Below are 23,546 nucleotides of genomic sequence, written 5' to 3'. Positions count from 1 at the left end.
TTTGCCTTTACCCAACAGTGTTATGCAAAACATTCTACACAGGGTGAATTAAGAAAATCAAGATTCAGATTACAGTGTCTCCAAGGTTGTGGTCTTAAAGTAGTGCACTTTTATAAAACCTCTTTTATATAGGACAAATCCTTGCCTTTGAAACTAAAGAAAACCTTAGATTCATACCAGTTGAACCAGTGTCCCCATTTCTCAGAGGGCAGGCAACCTGAGGTCTACCAGCCACTCGGCGAGAGGGCGAGAAAAGAAGCAAACTGAGGTCTCCTAACTCCCAGCTCATTGTTCCCTCCACTTCCCACCTGACCCTACCCAAATCGGATCCTTTTTCTCAGACCTGGGCCGGGCAGTCTTCGTGGCAGTATGTTGCATGTGTTTGTTTTTATTCTTTTCAGTTGTTGCTTCCAACAGATGATTCAGTAGATGCTAGAAAAGCCAACATCACCCCACACTGACCTCATCGGTCCATGCTGGGATTATGTTGTCACACTGTTTTCCAGTCACACATGCTACTCCCTGGCATATCTGTTCAGCAACAGTATTTCTGCCCCTGTGACCTAAAGCTGATCTGAGAAGGGCCCTTTAGCAGGAGGCTTTGCAGAGAAGATGAAAGTCAACAATGAATAAGGCAAGCTAAGGAGCCTTGGGTAGATTAAAGGCTGATATTATTAATGCCTATTTTTTGTGTGTGAATAGAACATTTGCGTTTCTCCTAATGTATTCCAGTCACCGGCTTTATCCCCCTCTTTAATACAGAGTCCAGATGCTCAGCACCGGTTTTGTTAAATCTCTTCTGCCTTCCACCCTCCAACCTCCCTTAGCAAGGGCACTGCTGACATCCTTCCAATCGAGGGCAAACAGTGGCTCTTAGGGGATTACCTCTCTTGTTTATATTTATCCAGATACCGTTCAGCTCTGTCACAAACTCAATGCCCTTTGTTCACCTGCATTTAATACGATTAATGGAAACCTGTCTAGAATTAAGCAAGGCAATTGAAACATCAGGCCTGTCTTCAGTTCTTTGAAGAGGAGCTATTGGAGGCTGCCAAAAGGTTCAAAGCCAGGGAAGTGAGACAGCAGCCAGAGAGGCACCAGGGAAGGGGGGAAAGGGGCTGCCCGGTGAGGTAAATCACAGACCCCACCCCAGGGCTTAGGGCGCTGCGTCCTGTGCTGCAGTGGTGGGGTCTGTGCGCGTCTGCTGGCAGATCTGCCACACAGTGCCTCGAAAAATAAGGCTCAGTCGTATACTTTGCCTTAAGATTGTGTTCGTGTCTTTGCCTGGGATTATCATATATCCCTGTGTCAATATCTACACTCACAGTTTTAAGGGGCTCACCAGCTACTGTTCTGAGCATACTCTCCACCAAGTATTATCAACATGTAGCAATAAATAAGACCCGAGCTTTGTGCCCCATAACGTTTACAGACTAGTGAAGGCAGTAGATGCATTCATGGCTACCGAGAATCAAGAGGTTACAATTCCTTCAAATGACATCAAGATCCTGCGTAGCACTGTGTAACATGTAACCTAAAATAACCCAAATTGGGGAGAGGGGGGTGTGCATTTCTAAGTTTGATTACCAATTATACTGCTTATTAGCTGTCTGATCTCGAACAAAGTGTAAAACCTCGTTGGGTCTTTGTTCTCATCCATAAAAATGAAATTAATAATATTTTATAGGATTGTTGTGACGTTAAATAAGATTGCATGTGTGAAAAAGCACTTAGCCCAATGCCAGGCACATAGTTCACACTCAATAAATGTTTTCTGTTTTTTTCTCTAGCTTTTCTAAAATGAAACACATCCTGAAAGCAATTCTAAAATGTGTAAAACATTAGCTCAACTTTGCTCCTACGTATTTTTCACTAGAAGTCTTCACACTGAAACTTTTCGAGTATGAACTTGGGAGCTGGTTCCGCTCACTTGCAACCAGTTCCTCATGGTAAATCTCCGTGCTTCTGTGCTTTTAATGATGCTGCAGAGGATTTTTTTACCTTCAGTTCAGTGGGAATGTACACCAAAAGGAGGCGGGGGGAGGGGGAATGTTCTGAGGCTCAAAGTGCTCAGGTGTTCCCATGATTTGTAAGGAATGTATGGACTTTGGTCTTGCCAATGCACCTGAGTTGACCAGATGCAGGGAAATTTGTTCATAATAATTCACAGGAGCAGGCATAGCATAGCAATTGAGCCTGCGGGCTCTGGTGCCTCATAGTCTGGATTTGAATCCTGGCTCTGTCACTTCCTAGCTTTATAACCCTGAGCAACTTCTTTATATTCTCTGACTTGGTTTCTTTATTTGTAAAATGGTGATAATAACAGTGCTTGACCTGGAGGGTTCTGGTAGAGATTAAATGCATTCATCATGTAAAATGCTTGTAACTGTGCCGAGCCTATAGCAAGCACTCAATATTTATCAGCTATTATTATTATTATTGTGAGAATAATGCACCAAACAAAAGCCAAGTTATTTTTACAGTCAGGAATATTCTTTTCAAGAGTCATTTGTAGAGTGCCTGTGTGTATCTCAACCTCTCCATGTCTCGGTGTCAACTGGAAAGATTGAATTAGCCTTCTTGAAAGTGGTTGGAGTGCCTGGATTCAGAGCAAGGGAGGTGGCCAGTGACAAGGCATATTTCCCATGGACCACAGAAAGGGAGGCCTGCTGAGCTCTCCCTGGTCCACAGCTAGGCCTCTCCTCTGCCCCATCCTCTGACTTGAGTGAGTTGCCACTTCTGCTCTCAGATGCATTGTAGGGCCATTGCTACTCTCTCCACAATTTGTATTTAAACATGTAAACGCCATTTCGTTTCAGACATGCCAATACAGTCAAACCTTCCTTTCTCTGCTCTTTTTGGGCCTGTGAGATATTGTCTTTTGTGCCTTTTGCTTCTCCCCAAACTCATCCATTATGTACTGATTTTATCTTCTAAGTCTCAGAGCTTTGAGAGTACTTGGCGAGTGTTTCTCGGCATGGAGATGTTTCCCTATCTATCTCCGTGGTTTGGGACATTTACAGCCATGTAGACCCATGGCCCAAAATTCCTTTCTGTCCTAAATTGACTTAATGGAATGCCTGTTTCACTGCTCAGAATATAGATGAGACTGACATACAGTAGAGTGGAGGCGGGAGTGTAAGAATATCATCAAAATGTCACCTACCTAACATTTTGAGGTATTGATTACTTTGTGTCCAGGGCAAAAACAGTACTGAGTAAAGGAGAGTTTCTGGTGTGTGCAAAGATCGGCACAAAGACTGGAGAGCCATCTTGACTAGTCAGACCCAACACTCGACCAGGTTGCTCAGAAATCTAAGTCTGAATGGTGCGGGCGGCATTTTGAAGGAAAGCAGTAGTATCCTGGTAAATTGCTTCAGTCTGGATCAGGGGAGTTTAGCTCTACTTACCAATGCAGATGAAGCCTGTCCAGGTGTGGAACATTGATGAAGTCATAGCCAGAAGGGAAATGTTTTTGGTTGTCATTGATTTTATAAGATCACAAAAAAGATACTGTAAGGCCTGCCTGACATCATCAATGGAGAATGAGGAGGAGATGAGGGCTGAGGGATGAGCATAGCTTTCATTGAAAGGAGAGAACCCAGATGAGCTCATTCAAAGTTTTCACAGGAAAGGAGAAACAGAAAGTTTTCTCCTTTCCTGGCATGTTTTTCTGCTTTTTTATGAGTTGAATCGCTGACACATATTGTGTCTAATAAAGAGATCACAGAAACCTCTATGGGAAAATAAAAATAAAAGGCAGTTGTTTCTGAAATTCTTTCTCTTGCCCTTCCCGCCATGATTTAGCAGCTGCAATAAAAAGCAAGCAAGTTTGTAAGCTATTCATAATGGAAGTCATTTCGAATTGGCATTTCTGGATTTCTCATCCAGCAACTCTGCTAACCGGATGGGAATTTTGCTTTACAGGGAGTTTTAGACTCAGAGAGGGCCTTGTCACCAGTGGCAATGACTGACAAAGGAAGGTTTACTCTGGCACACTAGATCAGAGGGAGAGGCAGACAAGTTTGGCCATGTTCCCAATGGTACTCTGAATAACAGGCTAATTAATGGCCACTGACTGATTCAAGCTGCCATCAGGGGACCTCATTATCTGATAGAATACTGAGTAACCAAGGCCTTTAAGTTTTCCTCAATACATACACATGTATAGCATGCCCACTAAAGACTAGCTATTATAGAACTTGGATTAAAAGGATAAAATTATAGCAAGAGGATCCAACTTACTCCATTTCCCAGTAGACTATAGGAGACAAACAGGAAGTACAAATGGTACAAGCTAGTTCATCTCAAATTCTGAAAGAGCAGTTCCCACAACTACCCAGTGGAATGAGGGAAGAGCGGGTGGTTGGACAGCTAGTGGGACATACCATATCCTCGGTGAATTGTTTCTAGGAGAGGTGCAAAATCACAGCTGTCCTAAGTATGGGGTCCCCTGTCCAGAACTCTGCAGTGGAACATGCCAAAGCGGTTATGACAGCACCATTTGCTGACTTCGTCTCTTGAGGATTCATCAACTTCACTTGAATAATTAGAAGAAATAACCTGAGTAACCTGACTCGTGACATTGGCAAAGCATATCTTGGGAAAATGGATGGAGAAGAGGGAAGCAATGCAGCTGGGAACTAAGCCCCACTCACCTCCTTAGGTACTAAGGGCGCTGCTATATACTAGTATATATCCCAAAGACACACTGACAAATTACAAGGGCAAGGAAATTCCAATTCCTTCTCAGTTTCTGTGCAAAATAATTAGTAGTCACAATGTTGACCCTGAATCATTAAGAAATGGTCAAATCAGGTTAAAAACTACTTTCCTGCTGTATCCAGGTATAATTTAGATACCATAAAATTTGCTCATTGTAAGTATGCAATTCAGTGATTTTTTTTTCCCAGCAAAATTTTTAAGTTGTCTAGCCATCACTACAATCTAAGGTGCTGTGTGTTTTTAAAACTTTATTGAGGTATAGTTCACATACTATGACAATTCAGCCATTTAAAGTATACAATTCAATAGCTTTTAGTACATTCAGAGTTGTGCATCCAGCACTATACTTAATTTTAGAGCATTTTTATCATCCCAAAAGTAAACTCCACACTCCTTAGCCATCACTCCCCACCCCACCCCACTTCCACCAGCCCTAGGCGACCACTAATATACTACGTCTCCATAGTTCTGCCCATTCATCATGCAATACATGGTCCTTTGTTACAGGCTTCTTTCACTTAGCATAATGTTTTCAAGGTTCATCTGTGTTAGAGCATGTATGCTACATTCCTTTCTATGGTGGAATAATGGTCCATTGTGTGACTATACCACATTATATTCATCACTCATCAGTTGATGGGCACATAGGTTGTTTCCACTTTTGGGCCTTTAGGAATAATGCTGCAATGAACATTCACGTGCAAATATTTGTGTGGACATATGTTTTCATTTCTCTTGGGTATACAGGGATTGGCAAAAGTAGGTTTACAGTTGTTCATATGGGAAATAATACATTAATTACTAAATAATAATACATGAATAAACTCAGTTTCACATTCTCAAAACTGTAAACCTGCTTTTTCCCACCCATTGTATAAAACTAAAAGTAAAATAGCTGAGTCATGTGACACATTTATGTTAAACTTTTTAGGAACTGCCAGCTATGTCCCAGAGTGGCTGTATACTTTCACATTTCTACCAGCAATGTCTGAGGGTTCCAGTGTTTCTATATTCTCCCAACATTTGTTGTCTATTTTTTTTAATTCTGGCCATCCTCATAGAAATGAAGTGATAGTTCATTGTGATTTTAATTTCTAGTCCCCTGATGACTGATGATGTCCAGCATCTTCTCAAGTGCTTATTTGGCATGTATATATCTTCTCTGTTTTAGTGATAACTTTGGTGATGTAAAGACAGGGCATATTGCCTGTGTATTCGTTTTTTATTGCTGCCATAACCAATTACCAAAAATGTAGGTTGTTAAAACAACACAAATATGTTATCTTATAATTCTGGAGGTCAGAAGTCCAGTACAGTCTCACCAGGATAAAACCAAGATGTCAGTGGGCTGCGTTCCTTTCTGGAAGCTCTGGGGAGAAAGCTTTTCCTGTGCATTTGGACTGTTGGCAGAATTTAGTTCCTTGTGACCTAGAATTGTGGCCCCTGTTTTCTGCTGGCTGTACACTGAGCTGCTAGAGACAGCTGCATTCCTTAGCTCGCGGTCCTCTTCCCCATCTTCACTGCTAGCAATGGAGTTGCCTCTCTGACAAACTCTTCTGCCTCTGTCTTCTGATTTTAAAAGCTTAAAATCTTTTTTTAATTTTTAAAAAGAGCTTATGTGATTTTACTAGGTCCATATAGATAATGTAGGATAACCTCTTTATTTTAAAGTCAGCTCATTAGCTACCTTATATTCCATCTGTACCCTTAGTTCTCTTTTGCCACATAATCTAACATAGTCACAGGTTCCAGGGATTAGGGTGTAGACATCCTTGGAGGGCAATTATTCTGCCTGTCACACTCTCTGTCTGAAAGGCACAGCTCACTTTCATCTGACTATTGCCAAAGAAAAATGCAAATCTAATGTTGATAGACCTTCCAATTTTTCCATGTAAGCTAAACCAACACACACACACACACACACACACACACACACACACACACACAAACACTCACTCACTCACTTACTTTTTTTTTTTAATCGCTCCATTTTTAAGTGAGCCCAACTAGTTTTAAATTTTTAATAATTCTTTTCAGGCTAACTTGTCTGTGTCCTGAACATGGACTGGAAGCTACCAGTGCCCTCTGGTTAAATCTTCCATTTTCTGTGTTCTATGCTCATCTATTCCATCTCATTTCCTAGATATGGTCAGAGTATTACTCAAAGTATAATAACAATCTATTTTATTGGGTTACACTAACTAAAACCATGTAATGATTTGGATGGGAGAAGAATATTTGTTTTTACTATTACTAAAAAGAGGAAGATTATTACAAAATAAGTAAGATTCTAGAGCAAGTATTTGCCTCATTAGAAAATTTAGAAGCAGATTTAGAACTGTAAACCTGTGTCTCTATTGTAAAAAAAGAGGGCTTTTAAATTGATGCACACCGGGGTCTCTTTTAGACCTAAGAGTTCTACAGTCGCTAACATACAAATAAGGTACAACAATCCACACCCACCACTACCAGCTAGCATCTCCCCTTACCTCAAAGTTTAACATTTGCAAATGTACTTCCTTTGTATTTGGGAGAATAAAAGACTAGGTGGCCAAGTACAGCATTTGCAATATCTTGAAAAAATAACAGCTGAGAGGAAAGTTCTCAGCAGACAAGTGGGAGAAAGAGAGCAGAGTAAACAAAACTGGTTGAAAGGGCAAATGCTGACTCAGGAACCAGGAGGTGGAAACGAAGGAGACCTTGCAAGAGAAACAGCAGGACAGGATGGAGTTAAAATTTTTCTGAGCTACAAAATGTGAAAGGCACTTGGAAGGAGAACCAGACTAAAAAAAAAAAAAAATCATGCTTTTTAATATGACTATTATCTGTAACAAAGCCACTCTTGTTGAAATTGCCAGGTAGCCAGATCCTGAAAAGTATCTGGCCAGTAAGAAATGGTAATTATTAGCTGTATCCATCATTAGTGATTCAGTTGTACTAGATGTTGTTGTTGTTTATCAGTGTTTCATAGGTTCACAATGATCGTGGTCCCCTAAACTTTACTTAGCTCAGGAGGTATTAAATTCTTCAACTGAGAATTCTCATTTTAGGGAGTTTTCACAGCTTTAATTCCAGTGGCCCTTGTGAGGAACCTATGTTCATTAATTATGTTGTAAGCAGAGGCCAGCATTTCTTAAGGCATCACTTTGATATTCTCACTGATTTCAGAGCATTGTCCATTGATTAAATCTGGATTTATATAATTTTATGCATTTATATAATATATATAATTAAATTTAGATGTATATAATTTCTTAATTTTGGGTATTGAAGGTATGTGAAATTTATAATACCTCATTGCTGTATACGCAAATATTTTCATTAGTGAGCATCACTATCTGATTCACCTTTCTCATGAAATGATATTTGGGTCTGCCATGGATAACACAACTGTTTTCTTGAGCAGTTTCATGGGAGTCACCAGTAAGTCAACCTGGCGCACATTGAGTTTTGAGTCCTGGCCTCAGTGTGACTTTTTTTAATTGATTAGAGAAAGATATATATATATCCTATCTAATAAAGAGAGAATATGCTAATTGACACTCACACCATCACAAAGATGGTGGCACCCACAGCCAATAAGGAGGGAATATGCTAATTACTGCCCTGCCCTCAAAGATGGTGGCACCCAGTCCCTTCAGCCCCACTGGGGTGGCAGGCACTCAGCCACCCAGGGCTGCCCAAGTCTCAGGTAACCAGGGCTGGCTGAAGCTTGTGCTGCCAGCAGTGGCAGCAGCAAAGGTGTGATGGGGGTGTCACCTTCGCCGGGTCGCCTCCCGCCCCTGAGGGTTCCCAGACTGTGAGAGGGGGCAGGCTGGGCTAAGGGACCCCCCCCTCCAGTGCATGACTTTTCATACACCAGGCCTCTAGTGTATATATATAAATTTGTTGTTCCACTTATTTATGCATTCATTGGTTGATTCTTGTATGTGCCCTATCCAGGGATCAGATCCAACAACTTTGGTGCATTGGGACGATGCTTTAATCAAGTGAGCTATCCAGCCAGGGCCCCATGTAACTTTTAAGCTCTCTGTGTCTGACCAGTTACTGGTACCAGTTTGGGGGAAATGCATTGTATTTAAATTATTTTTTCTAATTATTCCATATAGAAGTCGTTAAGTTCCTACTCACAGATTTGTTCTCTCTCCTCTTTCCTATCTTTTTCCTCTTTCTTTAAAGTTTTTTTCTGTGTGTTTTCTTCCTTTATCAGAAGTTCCCTACAATGTTTGCTCCTCATGGCGTTTTCTCTCTCATAGTGTTAGTATTATGATAGCCAACATTTATTCAAACAAACCTCATGCTGTGCTAAGACACCCTTCTAAGTAAGAGCTTGGCATGCACTGTGCTCATTCCTCTTAGCCATGGAAGTAGACAACTAAGGCGCAAAGAGGTTAAATAACATTCCCGAGGTCACTCAGCTATTAAGCAATGAGTCCAGACACCTGACATGCAGGCTGCCACTTCTCATGGCCAGGCCCACCGCCTACATCACTAGTTTATCATGTGTGCCACTATCTGAGCTGCTGTAACCCAGAACCTGTACCTGAGCTATACTCCCAGAAATCTCTGCAATTGCTTATCTCAACCTGTTTGCCATTGATGCGCTCTTTCTGGAGCTCTCGGTCATCGCCAACCCTGCCTGCTGCAATCCTTGTTTCCGCCATTGCCCAGCGTCCAGGCATCTGCAACACACACACACACACACACACACACACACACACACACACGTGTCCTCGCACAGATCACCTCTAGCTGAGCAGTGAGAATCTGAAATTTCTGAAGTGCAATTCATTTTTCATGGTTAAGGATAGTAAAGAACCTTTTTAACTGATGTTTCTGACTCTTTCAGAGAATTGAAAGACCCGTTCGATTCATTCCTTCAATAAGTTAACAAATATTAATTAAACCTGGATCAACTAGCATTTGATTACTGTAACAAACAAAATCATAAATGCATGCTGGCTAAAACATGATAGATTATTTCTTGCTCACATAAAGTCCAAAACCAATGATTGCATAGAGGGTGTTTGTGGTTCGGGTCCAGAAGTGGCACACTTCCTTTGTGCCCACATTCCATCTGCTAGGACTCAGTCCCTTTCCCACATCTAAGCAAAGGGGCTGGGAAATGACCTAGCTGTGTGCCTAGGAGGAAGAAGCAAAGGGTTTGGTGGACGGCAAATCAGTCTCAGGCATGGCATCTAACATGGAAGGCCCCGTGCTGTTGAAAACAAAGTTTCTATTAGCAGGGGCCTGGACTTTGGCCCTAAGAAAAAGTTACTTATAATGCTTTCTATTCTTAGCTGAACTAAAAAAAACAAAAACCTTCCGTCTCCTCCTGCTCCTCTCTCAATCACCTTTATACTGGGCCAAAAAGGTATTATTCAAGCACACATGTTTAGAGTTTTCCCCCCTGGGCTTTGGTCTTACCCAGAGCCACACATAAGGGAAAGAGGTGGGAGCCAGAGCCCAGAGCTTTGAGCATTTGCTCCTGGGGCTCTATCTGTCCCTGCCTGTCTCATCATTCATCATTACTTGGCCCTCAGGGTCAGGATAGTGCTGGGTTGACTCAACGCCTCTGCTAGCAAGGCATCAGGCGATGGCATTTCTTCGCATCATTGGATATTGATACCAATTTTTAGCTACATCTCAGGTTTGTTCTTGCTTACTAGTGAGGCTCTATTCCCCCTGTTCCATGTGACTTCTAATAGGAACCATAATCCGAAAGCTAATGGGTACTGTATGATGAGGTCTGAAGGAACTGAACAAAAACGATTCTTTTCATGCTTCCATTTCTGTGTCTGACTCTCAAAGGGCGTGATTCTACCTATTGGGCCTGACGAATTGAACAGCTTGCCTTTTTCACACTTCCTTGTTTTTCTTAAATTTATACAGCTATAAAATTAGACATACTCTTCTGCGTATAGCTCTCATTCAACTGTAACACAGATTTACAAATTAATGAAAGAGTAATCTACAAACCCTGTCAATTTCCAGAAATTAATTTAATCTGCTGGCTCATGCTGATTTGCAACGTGTACATAGTTATGACCGGGGAGGCACAGCTCCCAGAGGCTTTGTGATGAAGGCTCCGTGAAATTGGCCATTTTTTTGTTTTGTCTGATATGAGAGCCTATTTGGTGGGGCATGCCATGACCTTTGTTTAAGCATTCTCTTAGCACAAACATACAGTTTATCATTTCATTCCTCTGTGTCTCTACTTTTTTCTTCTTAGTTAACTTCCATAGTTAAAGTAATACTAGTTAATATGATTATAATCAAACACAAACACAGGCATGTCCTTAACATGGCAGTACTCATTAGGTGATCATCCACATGATCTGCTATGGGCTTATTTTTGTTGTTGTTTTTAGTTGACCATTAAAATAAAAGTTCCAACTTGAAATCGTCTAATAGAGAACTGGTGGTCTCTCGAAATAAATCTCAACTCCCACCAGGAACCAGAGAAAACCAGTTCAAGGAAAACTAAAACAATGTAATTCATTGATTATCAAACCTGGCTGCATATCAGAATCACCGAGGAACTTGTTAAAAAGAGAGATTACAGCTTCCATCCCGCCACCTGAGATGCAGGTTTAATAGGTCTAGAGTGGGACTCAGTAACATATACAAGCTTTTTCTAATAAATGTAAGAGGGCCAACTGATTACCGAACATTGTTTTCATTATAAATTTCTATTAATTATAAGTACTTGAATAACTTTGTGCTTTGTCTTAACAATGGATCGTGAAGGAGTAAGGAGGTAAAAGTAGCCTGTGCTAACACCAGCACCTCTAGTGACAGGACAAAAGGCCATTACTTTCAAGCAAAAGCTCAATATAATTAATTAAGGGCTGGATTTAATTCAGTGACATTTGAATTTTATAGCTATACACTTGCAGCCATAAAAACCACCTTTATTATTAAAATTCCTATAGGAAAAATAACTTGGTAATTGTGAGTCTGAAACTCCCTGGGCCCTAACCTCTTTTCCCACTGGCACAGTTGTTTTTATTACACAGTGAAGCAACCCAGCCCTTCACCCCCTTCCCTCTAGTAACCGCCATACTGTTGTCTGTGTCTATGAGTTTCAGTTTTATATCCCACATATGAGTGAAATCATATGGTTCTTAGCTTTTTCTGACTGACTTATTTTACTTAGCATAATGTTCTCGAGGTCCATCCATGTTGTTGCAAATGGCACTACCTCATCCTTTCTGATGGCTGAGGAGAATTCCATAGTGTATAGGTACCACATCTTCTTTGCCAGGGCTAACCGACAGCCCCTGAACGATGAATTACAGATTACTCAGACACAGTTTGACTGTGAAAGAGAGGGCTAAGGGGCCCCTGGCTCTAGTGGCCAGAGCAGCCTCTATTGCCTGTCTCATTAGGCCTTTATTGGAATTTTTATCTTTAGGTACAGTCGGTAGGGTGAGTAACCTTGGGAGGACAGATGTATTTACATTGTCCTCTAGGCAAGGGCATCCAGGGATTAAGCATAAGGGTTTCAATAAACACCTGGGGGTCTGCATATGTACAGGCTTGTTTGGAAAGGTCAAGGAATAATTAGGGCGCTGGCTTTGACACTCCCCTAAGTCTCCCCTAAGTCGGAATTCCGATAAACAGGGCAGGTGGCCTTCCACACACTTCCCTTTTATCAGAATGTCGTCCTTACAAACTTTTCAAACAAGTTTCTTGTGCTCCCCAGCACTTCTTTATCTGGTCCTCTATCAAAGGACACTTTGGTTGTCTCCATGTCTTGGCCACCGTTAATAATGCTGCAATGAACATAGATGTGCATATATCTTTGCGAATAAATGTTTTTGAGTCCTTTGGGTAAATACTCTCGGGAGAGGAATTGCTGGGTCATATGGTAGCTCTATTCTTAATTTTTTGAGGAACTGCCAGAATGTTTTCCATAGTGGCTGTCTACATTCCCACCAGCAGTGAATTCGGGATCCCTTTTCTCCACAACTTCTCTTTTTAAGAATGAATTCCTAAAACTTCAGGCCGCTCAGATGAGGAGATGTTGGGGAGAAGGATGGTCATTTGCCTCTGTTAATTTCAGGGGCCTCCTTTTTTTAGACAGTCTCACAAGATGCTGGATGTAAGAGTCATCCCAGTAGCCAATGCTTACAAATGCAAACCTGAAAGGAGTGAAGAGAAAGCATGTGAATAGAGATTAGTACAGCGGTTCTCAACCTGTGGGTCGCGACCCCTTTGGGGATCAAACGACCCTTTCACAAGGGTCACCTAAGACCATCGGAAAACACATATAATTACATATTGTTTTTGTGATTAATCACTATGCTTTAATTATGTTCAATTTGTAACAATGAAAATACATCCTGCATATCAGATATTTACATTACGATTCATAACAGTAGCAAAATGACAGTTATGAAGTAGCAACGAAAATAATTTTATGGTTGGGGTTCACCACAACATGAGGAACTGTATTAAAGGGTCATGGCATTAGGAAGATTGAGAACCACTGGATTAGTAGGTTCCAGCCAAGGTCTATGGCTGATTTCCCAGGAACCAGATCAAGGATCCAGAAGAAAATAATCACCTCAAAGGGCCAAGAAATGTCCACTCAGTGCTCCATTTAAACAGACTCCCCATCCATCTTTATGTTCACAGACACTGCCCATCACGTTTCCATGTCTCACCTCTGTCCTTCCTCATATGGCTAATTCCTCTCCCAGAACCCCAACAGTAAATAACCCTCACCCTACACTTCATATAGAAGACTTGCAACCATTTATTCACTCAGCAAATCACTGGCCAAAGCTTTTAGTCAGATAATTCTACTCAACCAAAAAGTTCTGTGTCCTGAGGAAAGGAAATTTAGAAACCTTGGCAAACATCTATAACAACCAAAGTACTTCTGACTCTGTATTAGGTGCCAGTCATTCCACATCCCTTAAGGCAGTCATCGTGGGGAAACCAGGAACAAGTAAACAAACCAGCTACAACTTGGGAATTGCTATGGTAGCCTAAACTCTCTCTACCTTAGTCTACACTCTCAGGGGCTACAGCCTGGATTACAGTGGAAGTCTTCTGGGGACCATGAGTGGAACCACTGACAAATCATAGGAGGAGCCTGGATCCCAAAGGCCAGGCCACACCACTGTGTTCCTGGAACCTGCTCTATCTCTCAAAGGACATTTTTGGAGATAATAAATGCCTTTACCATTTGAAGTAAAGAGGATGGAGAAAAAAGAGGGACAGCGGTGTGACAGTTACGGGCAGGAATGAAGGATAAAAAGATGATAAAAGAAAGAAAAAGTATGAAAAGCAGTTATAAGACTCCAAGTGGCATTGCTGAGTCACGGTTTTCTTCACAGTTAATGAAGGAAGAAACAGAACAAATACCATTGTAGAATGCCCTGCCTGTAAAAGGGTTGAAACAAAATTAAATCCATTTGACATACAAAAAATTAAGCTTTAGGTATGTGAAATGATCTCATGTGGACCCTTATTTCTCCACACTGCACAATAAATGAGTTTTTCATTGTAATTTTGTGGTCATGTCCATGAAGTACCAGATTTTTATCCACAGATGATAAAGACCTATTAAAATGTAATGTGCACAGAATTTTCACTTCTAGGAAGTGATGTAGATATACTTTTCTCTATTCCTCCTGCTAAATACAACTAAAATCCATGGACATCATATATAAAACAAACATAAGAAGACTTAAAAGTGGAAAGGAGAAAGCAGACTGGCCAGGGACCTTGGGAACTGAGGAAAAACACATGACTTCCTTGAATTTCTTCTTCCCTCCGAAATTCCATCCTTGGAGCTGAAGAAGCCAGCCACCAGGAAATGCAATGGGAACTGGAAAAAAAGTTGTAGGGGGAGCCCCAAGTAAAGCCTGCTCTCTCTACCCAAAGCACCAGCAAAGAGGCAGTCTAACGAGACAGAAAACTTTGGAAAACACCACTCTGCTCCAAACAGCGCAGAAAACACTGTAGCCCGCTGCTGCTCACACCAGCAAAGGTGCGTGGGGAGCCTAGACTCGACCTAGTCAGACCAAAATGAGGTTCTCAACAACCCCGTGGAGGCCACATCAGAGAAGACAGATTTCATCCCCACCACGCATTATATGGAGACCTCACAGAACCTGGAGTTCCACCCTCACCCTGCAGTGCCCTCCTTACCCTCGTCTGCAGTAGTGTTAGAGACAGGACTTCCCCCACACACACACCAAGCCGTAACAAGGGCCCTCCCACAGCGGTGTCAGCAGAGACCATGTGGGGAGCCAGAAGCCCCACCCCTGCCCAGCAGTAACGCAGATTCCCCACTTAGGTGGCAAAGGAGGCCAAGTGGAGAACCTGGACTTGTACCTTCACTGGATAGTAATGAGATGGCACCTCCCTGCTCCCCCACTTGAGTGGTTTCAGAGAAGGCCATCTAACACAGAAGGTTTAAGATCCAGTGTTGCTTAACAGAATATGAAAATGTTCAGGTTTCAACTGAAAATCACTCATCATACCACTCTTATTCCACACAGTGCTGGAAGTTCTATCCAGTGACATAATGCAAGAAAAGGAAATAAGAGGAATACAGATAAGACAGGAAGAAGTAAAACTATTTGCAGATGAAATGATTGCCTACTTAGAAAATATCAAGGATCTACCTAAAAGAAAGTCCTAAAACTAGCATGTGAATTTAATAATGTCACTGGATATACAAAAATTAACAGATTTCTAGATGCTAGCAGTGAACACACGAATATTGAAATTAAAAATACATCATTTACAGTCCCTCAAAAAATACAAATTAATTAGGTATAAATCAAATAAAAGGTATATAAGATTTGTATGCTGAAAGCTACAAAACTCTGATGAAAGGAATTGGAGGAGATAAAAAATAAAAAGACAGTGTTCATGGGTTGGAAGACTCAACACAGTAAAGATATCAGTTCTTCCCAAGTTGATACACAGGTTTAGTGTAATTCCTAGCAAGAGTTTATAGTTGTAGACAAGAATAATTTAAAATTTATGTGGAAAGGTCAAGACCAGGGGTCCTCAAACTTTTTAAACAGGGACCAGTTCACTGTCCCTCAGACCATTGGAGGGCCGGACTATAGTTTTAAAAAAGATCTATGAACAAATTCCTATGCACAGTGCACATATCTTATTTTGAAGTAAAAAAACAAAATGGGAACAAATACAATATTTGTATTTGCATGTGGCCCGCGGGCCATAGTTTGAGGACCCCTGGTCAAGACAGTAGACTATCAAAAAATTATAAAGTAGGAAGAATCAGCCTACCCAATTTCAAAATTATATAGTACAATATTTAAGATCATGTGGTATTGATAGAGACACACATAGATCAATGGAACAGAAGAGAGAACCCAGAAATAGATCCCCAAAAATATGTCCAACTGATTCTGACAAAGGTGCAAAGCAACTTAATGAAGGAAAGATAGCTTGTTCAATAAATGATAAGGGAAGGAGATGACTTTAGGTGGTGAACACACAATACAATATACACATGCTGTATTATAGACTTGTACACCTGAAACCTATATAATTTTATTAACCAATGTCACCCCAATAAATTCAATTGAAAAATGTTTAATGCTAGAAATAACCACAGGCATACATGTAGCTTAAAAAATAAAAATAAATCAATAAATGGTGATGAAATAATTGGACATCCACAGGCAAAGAAAAAACAAATGAACATTGATCTAAGTACCACACCTTATACAAAAATTAACCCAAAATGTATCAGACTTAAATGCAAAATGTAAAACTATGAAACTTTTAGAAAAAGACAGGAAAAAATCTTCAGCATCTAGGTCTAGGTAAATAGTTCTTAGACATAACTTTAAAAGCATGTTCCAAGAAAGGAAAACTTGATAAATTAGACTTTATCAGAGTTTAAAAAAAACTTTTGCCCTGTGAAAGATCCTGTTAAGAAAATGAAAAGAAAAGCCTGATATCTAACAAAATACTAGTATGAACTCTGCCCATCCAGAGTGGCTCAGTTGATTAAGCTTTGTCCTGTGCACCAAAAGGTTGCCAGTTCAATTCCCGGTTTAGCACATACCTGGGTTGTGGATTCAACCCCTGTTAAGGCACAAAGATGACAGATCAATGTTTCTCCCTCTCTCTCTCTCCACCTCTATCCCTTTCTCCCTCCCTCCCTTCCTCTCTCTTTGTCCTAGGGTGAGGATTAAAAATTAATAAACTAGAATATAAAAAACTCTCAAAACTAAACATTCAAAAAATCCAAATAGAAAATGATCAAATGACATGAAGAGACATATTACCAAAGAAGATATACAGATGGCATATAGATACATTAAAATATATTCAACATTATTTTGGGGGGCATATAGACACATTTAAATATATTTGACGTTATTAGTTATTAGAGAAATACAAATTAAAACCACAATGAGACATCACTACAGCTTTATTTGAATTGCCAAAATCTGGAAACAACCCAAATGTCCTTCAGCAAGTGAATGGCTAAAAAATTTGTGGTACGTCCATAGACTACTACTCAGCAATAAAAGGGAGCAAACTATTGACATGCACAGCATGGTACCATGTGAGACCTGGCAGAATCTCCAGAATATTTTTCTGGATGGAAAAAAAAAAAGGATTCCATACTGTATGGTTGCATTTATATAACATTCTTTACATAACAAATTTATAGACGTGGAGAACAGATTAATGGTTGCCAAAGATGAAGGTGGGGTTAAGGATAGCATGAGGGATCCTTGTGATGATGGCAATGTTCTTTAGCTAAACTTTATCAGTGTCAATGTCCTGGTCATGATATTATGCTCTCGTTTTATAAGATATCACCATTAGGTGAAACTGGGTAGAAGCTACACAGGATTTCTCTGTGCTATTTCTTACAACTGCATGTGAATCCAGAATTATCTCAAAGTAAAAAGTTTAATTAAAATAACCAAGCTCTTAAAAAAATTGAACGTATAGGGCCATTTGTGAATTTAATGAAAAAAATGTACAAACCATCCGAACTTGTTGGACACCATCCTCTTATCCTCATATGCTTCCATCCTTGTTCTTTTTCCGACAGTTCTGTGGTAGGTAGGTGGGTGGGTAAGTAGAAGGTTTTTATATTGTGCAGTTACAATTTTTTTCAAAGGAAAATATGATTCATGGAAAAAGTCTGGGTATACCAGTAGTTCATTCTTCATTATCCCATGATTCAAGAGAATGCCTCAAGTCTATAGTCATTGCATATAAAATTTCACATTTCTCCCCATCTTCAGGAAAGCCATTAGTGAAAACATCACGAATGACTGTGCTCAACACCAAGGAGCCTGCCATCACAGTGGATATAGGAGGCACCATCAAAACAGTGCGGGGAGTGAATGTGACCATTAACTGCCAAGTTGCAGGTGAGAAATTTACTTACGTGTTAATTCATTTGTTCAGCTCTTAACGAAGCCCTGTGCCACGGTGGGGATACAAAGATAAACATAAATTCTGTTCTCAGGGATTCAGGGGTAATGGGAAAAGCATGGACCTCAGTCACTGAAACTGGAAAGTGCTATAGAAGTTTAGAGGAAGAAAGAATTCTGACTGGGACAGATGAGATAGAAGAGGTGGTTTTTATCTCAGCCTTGCATACTGATAGAATGTGAATGTGCAAAGATGGAGCAAAGAGTGTTCCAAGTGGAAAAAGAGTAGGAAGCCCATGAATGAGCTGTCCCTTGGTGATGGTGCAGATAGGACCCCTGCTATAGAGCCATCACTTCCCACCTGATCACTGTGAACACAGTCCTTGGAGACGGAACAATGACTATAGATATAATGGACTGTGTTGGGTATCTTCTTGAGAGTTAGGATCAGTATGAGCAAAAGAATAGGGAGCAGTCCAGCTGGCATGGCTCAGTGCTTGAGCATCGACCTATGAACCAGGAGGTCATGGTTCGATTCCTGGTCAGGGTATATGCCCAGGTTGCGGGCTCAATCCCCAGTGTGGGCTGTGCAGGAGGCAGATGACCAATGATTCTCTCTCATCACTGATGTTTCTCTCTTTCTCCCCCTCTCCCTTCCTCTCTGAAATCAATAAATATATATATATATTTTTTTTAAAGAAAAGATAGGGAGCAAAGGCAGCAAAACCAGGAATTAGGCACTTGAAAGAGATTGAGACCCAGAATGCAGGTGGGGAAGTATTTACCATGGGGAGCCCAGGACACTAAAACCAGCGTTGGCCAACTCTCCCTTGCCGCCTGGGGCTCTGACTCCCCAGCTTCAGCCAGAGACTGACTCATGAGATCTGAGGTTGTCATATCCAGTTTTGGCCTGGCCATGCATATTAAATTTTTATTTTTACTCAGAACCATTTGTATTAATCATGGTTAACTAAAATAAATCTGTGTCTCTGTCATTATGCCTTTTAGGGTGGGAAAGAGCATGCTATTTTTTATTTCCAAATTTTTTTTCAATTACAGTTGACATTCAATATTATTTTGCATTAGTTTCAGGTGTATAGCATAGTGGTTAGACAATCATATACTTGACAAAGTGCCCCCTCCCCATATTTTAAGCACCCACCTGGCACCATGCATAGTTATTAAAGTATTATTGACTGTATTCCCTATGCTGTACTTTACATCTCCGTGACTATTCTGTAACTACCAATTTGTACTTTTTAATGCCTTCACCTTTTTCACCCAGCCCTCTAACCACCCCCTTTCGATTACACAGTTGTTCTGTGAATTTACTGAACAAAGAAAGCATCCTTAACCTGAATCTCCCATCAAAATGCTGACAGCTGTAATGCTAAATGGCAGAAGAAACGACTTTTACTTTGCTGCTACAAGTGGCTGTTATGGCTCTCTTATGACATAATTTTAATGGCTATATAATAGTCTATTTTAAGAATATTACATAGTTTACATAGAGTGACTCATGTCCTTACATGTTTGAGTTTTTAGTAGTTTTTCATTAAATAGCTTTTTGCACACATATGCTTTCAACTTGTAAAATGCAGCCTCACAAATTCTTCCCAACCCTTAAACATAAAAAGGATTAGGCAATGAGCATGCTGAGGCTTTTTATTGAAAAATGATCCAGTTTATTGTACCACCCCCAATGCTTATTCTCTATTTGAGAAAAGTGCAGAAAACTGAGTAGATGATAAGGTTTGGGGGAGGAAAGAGTGGTTCATTCATTGTGAATAGAATGTGCAAAGGGCCTGAGGTAGAAAGAGCATGCTACATCTGAGAGTGAAACATGACTGGGGTGATTGTAGAATGGAGAACAGGAAGAAAGTGTCATGACATGTGGCTGAGAGGTTGGGAGAGAGTTGTCAGGAGCTAGATCTTGCAGGCTCTCATAGATTATAGTACAATTTGGTATTTTATCCTAAGAGCAAGGGAAGCTTCTAAAGGATTTAAGAGATAAAATTGTCAGGACTAGTGATGCAGAAATAACTAGTTGAAGAGTCCATGATGGGCAATATGTTGGGGTAGGCTAGACTCTGGTTACACATAGGCCCCCAAATGTATAATGACTCAAATCCAATAGAAATATATTTTTGCTTATTTAAGAGTCCAAAGAGTATTCCTGGTCAGCTAAAGAGGATGTGCCCCACATAGTTATTTAGGGTCACAGAATGCTGGTGGCTTTGTTATCTTGAGCACATGTCTTCCAAGGCCTTCCTGTTGGTTATCTCTACCCTAACAATCAGAAGAGGGAGGAAATAAAGTGTAGAAGATGGCTAGCAAGGTTTTTAAGGGCCACACTTGGAAGTAGCACACACTACCTTTCACATTTCCTCCTAGTCATATGGCCACCCACAACTACAAGGCATGTTGGGCAGTGTAGCCTAGCTGGGTAGAAGGAAATTGGTTCTGTGAACAGCTACCTGTGACTGCACAGTCAGTACGGAGAAATTAGAAAGCGCAAAACCTCCTTTCCAGACCCCATTGTTTTCTAGAATTTCCAAGGCTGGCATTTAAATTACTGTATCCTTTCCTTTTCTTGCGCCTTTTCAAACTTACCATGTCAAGGTGCACCTTTCAGTGGACGCCCACCTTGAGATGTTGACAAGCTGCCACGCTGCAAGCAACCTTCCAAATAGAACAAGTAGTCTAGTTAACAAGAATATCCTGTCTGGTTTAAAAACAGAATATTAGCACATCATCCTACCTGCCAGCTCAGTGGAGATTAAAGGCACTAATCCTCATAATCATATCAAATTACAACCCATTTTGGCCAGGCTCTTTTATTGATTCCTTCAAGCAACAGGGAGGGCATTGTATTGTTGATAAGATATGCCACGAAGGGGGAAAAGTAAAGGTAGGTTCTTTTCCTTTCCTTTTTTAGACACAAATCATACCAGCGAGTCCAGAGTATGAAGTCTAACCAAGTAACTTGTCAACAACATAGCTATGGACTTTGTTCTGTGGTTGAGTGTATTTTCTACCATTTTTCAGACATTTCTGACTGTAGAATATACTGTTACATCATAACAGGCTAGAAAAAAAAATCTCCCACAACTTAACCAAGTTTCTCAACAAGAAAAGAGCTAACGCCTGGCTCAGTGGTTGAGCGTTGACCTATGAACCAGGAGGTCATGGTTCAATTTCCAGTCAGGGCACATGCCGGTGTCGATCCCCAGTTGGGGAGAGGGATGCAGGAGGCAGCTGATCAATGTTTATCTCTCATCATTGATGTTTCTCTCTCACTCCCTTCCTCTCTGAAAGCAATAAAAAAAAATTTTTTAAGAGAGAGAGCTAACAAAGCCAGCACACGTGAGTTTGAGAAACTTCCCTCATAACGATACCTTGGTATTACAATTAGAGCAGAAAGCATAATTCTAAAAGTAGAAAGTACTTAAGGATTTGATACCAGAAATAATACTGCAGCAATTCAGATCCTCTCTGAGGAGTCAGTCCACTAGAATGGCAGGCAGGAATAAGAACAGCAGGACCTTGAGTAATGTCATTTCATTCAACTTTTTTCTTTATAGCGTTGAGACGCTGTAGGAGCCTCTCTTGTTAATATCAATTAGCCCATGGTAAAATTGGCTTTGTTATACCATTTTTAGCTTAAATCTGAGAACCCATCAACCATGTTAAGTGAGGACTTTCTACTTGTTAAGATGGGATCTCCGGCATCAAGTGTATGAGTTTGGATCCCCACCCTGCCATTTGTAGGTCACTGACTAGCTGGGAGCTAAGTAGGGGCCCACGGGCTCTGTTCCCAGATATAATCTTTCAGGGATCCAAATTAACGTGACTTTAGGCAGATTTCTTACTCTCTTTGAGTCCCACTTTTCTCGTGTGTAAAATGGGATTATTAATAATCCTCATAGGATCATTGTGAAAATATGATGATGTTTCTCAAATATTTGGCTTATAGTAAATGTTCTTTCTCCCTCTGATGTGTTTGGGATACTTTCGCATAGCTCCTCACCTCGGTGCACCCTGATGTTAAGGTGTTCTGAGTGTCAGTATTAAGCATGTGTATTTGGATGCTTTTTTGAGGAACTCTGGCATACGTGAAACCTAGTGGACTTTCTAAAGCATAGTTGTCATCTCTCGAGAGAAAAAGAAAAAAGAGCTTTATCATGCCTCACTTATTTTTCTTCTTCCCTTATCCCAACTTATCTGTAGTATGTCAGAGCCAATAATGGAAGAACTGACTGTCACTTCAAAGCATCTTCTTGGTGTCATTCTCTGCCTAAGGGCTTCATGCTCAGACAGGACGGCCCCACAATGTGGCACCAGCAATGACACCTCCACCAGCCAGCATGCTCATGATGCGGGCACCTGCTTCAGTGAGCCTGAGTGAGAGGTTTGCTGATAAATACAGGGGTCGCAGGAAATGTATACACACACTTGGAATGATTATAAAGGCGTGTTTGTTAAAATACATTTCCTTTTCAGAATTGAGCTCTCAGCTGTTACAGTGTGTATACATTTGGGGGACACCCTGTATATTACAATGATTCCTACATAATTCTCTTCCCTTGGCCCTGCTGGCACTTCTGTGGTTTGTTTTACGGACGCCGAAGGTTACTTCCTTCCACCCTTTGCTTTCCTGAGCATTTCCATTTCTCCCATGATCCTGAGAAATTCAGGCCTTTCAGTAAACAGACTCAATTTCTTGAGGGTGGGAGGCAAAGTATGAGGAGGCAAACAGAAAGGCTCAGCCCCCTTCCTGGGGACATGAGAAATGGCTCCCGGGTCTCTCCCTCCTGGGGTTCTCTGCCTGTCCCTCCTCCTCCTCCTCTTTCTCACCATCTCCCCTCTCCTTTCCTCTCTCCTCCTGCCTCTGGCTGCACTGCAGGAGCTCGGGTCCTGACCAGAGAAGGACCCGCTGGTGAGCAGCAGGGCCCCTTGTGCAGGAGGCACCACGCTGCATGCACAGAGCCCCACACCACAGCTCATCGCCAGGACGGCACAGTCACGGAGAGAATGTTCACACCCCCACTCACTTTATCATCATGCTTTCATGGCTGGAACTGAAGGCCCTTTGAATCCAGGTCTCTCACTCTGCCTCCTGCTCCTGAGCAGCCATATTTCCGATTAGGGATTATGTGTGCTGCCCGCAGCCCTCAAAGGAAGGTACCGGCCACGGTGCTACTTGCGAGCCATTCATTACAAGGGAAATACTTGTAGAAGATGGTTTGTGGGACCTCATTTTTAGTGGGAAGAGAAGTGACTGAGGTGTTTTCTCTAACGTACTTTGCAGAGGCTTTCTCCTGAATGCTGTGTGTTTGTGTGTGTTGCGGGGCAGGTGGCATGGGGGAGAGGGGGATGTAGGGTTAATATGTAAAAACTGAGCTCAGGGTCCAAAGT

General features: G+C 41.1%; 1 protein-coding gene across 3 annotated transcripts in view; it reads left to right on the top strand.

Annotated features, from left to right (window-relative positions):
* Window positions 1-23,546, top strand: part of ADAMTSL1 (ADAMTS like 1) — a 903,601-nt gene that overhangs the window by 803,500 nt on the left and 76,555 nt on the right. For all 3 annotated transcript variants that reach the window (XM_059656582.1, XM_059656581.1, XM_059656583.1), the window contains one exon: window positions 17,997-18,125. In XM_059656582.1, coding sequence (XP_059512565.1) covers window positions 17,997-18,125 — 129 coding nt within the window. The remainder of the gene's footprint in view (window positions 1-17,996; window positions 18,126-23,546) is intronic.

Source organism: Myotis daubentonii, chromosome 11 (assembly GCF_963259705.1).
Source record: "Myotis daubentonii chromosome 11, mMyoDau2.1, whole genome shotgun sequence".
Lineage (NCBI taxonomy): Eukaryota > Metazoa > Chordata > Mammalia > Chiroptera > Vespertilionidae > Myotis > Myotis daubentonii.
Note: the sequence above shows the minus strand (reverse complement) of the source record. Positions and strands in the feature narration are given on the sequence as shown.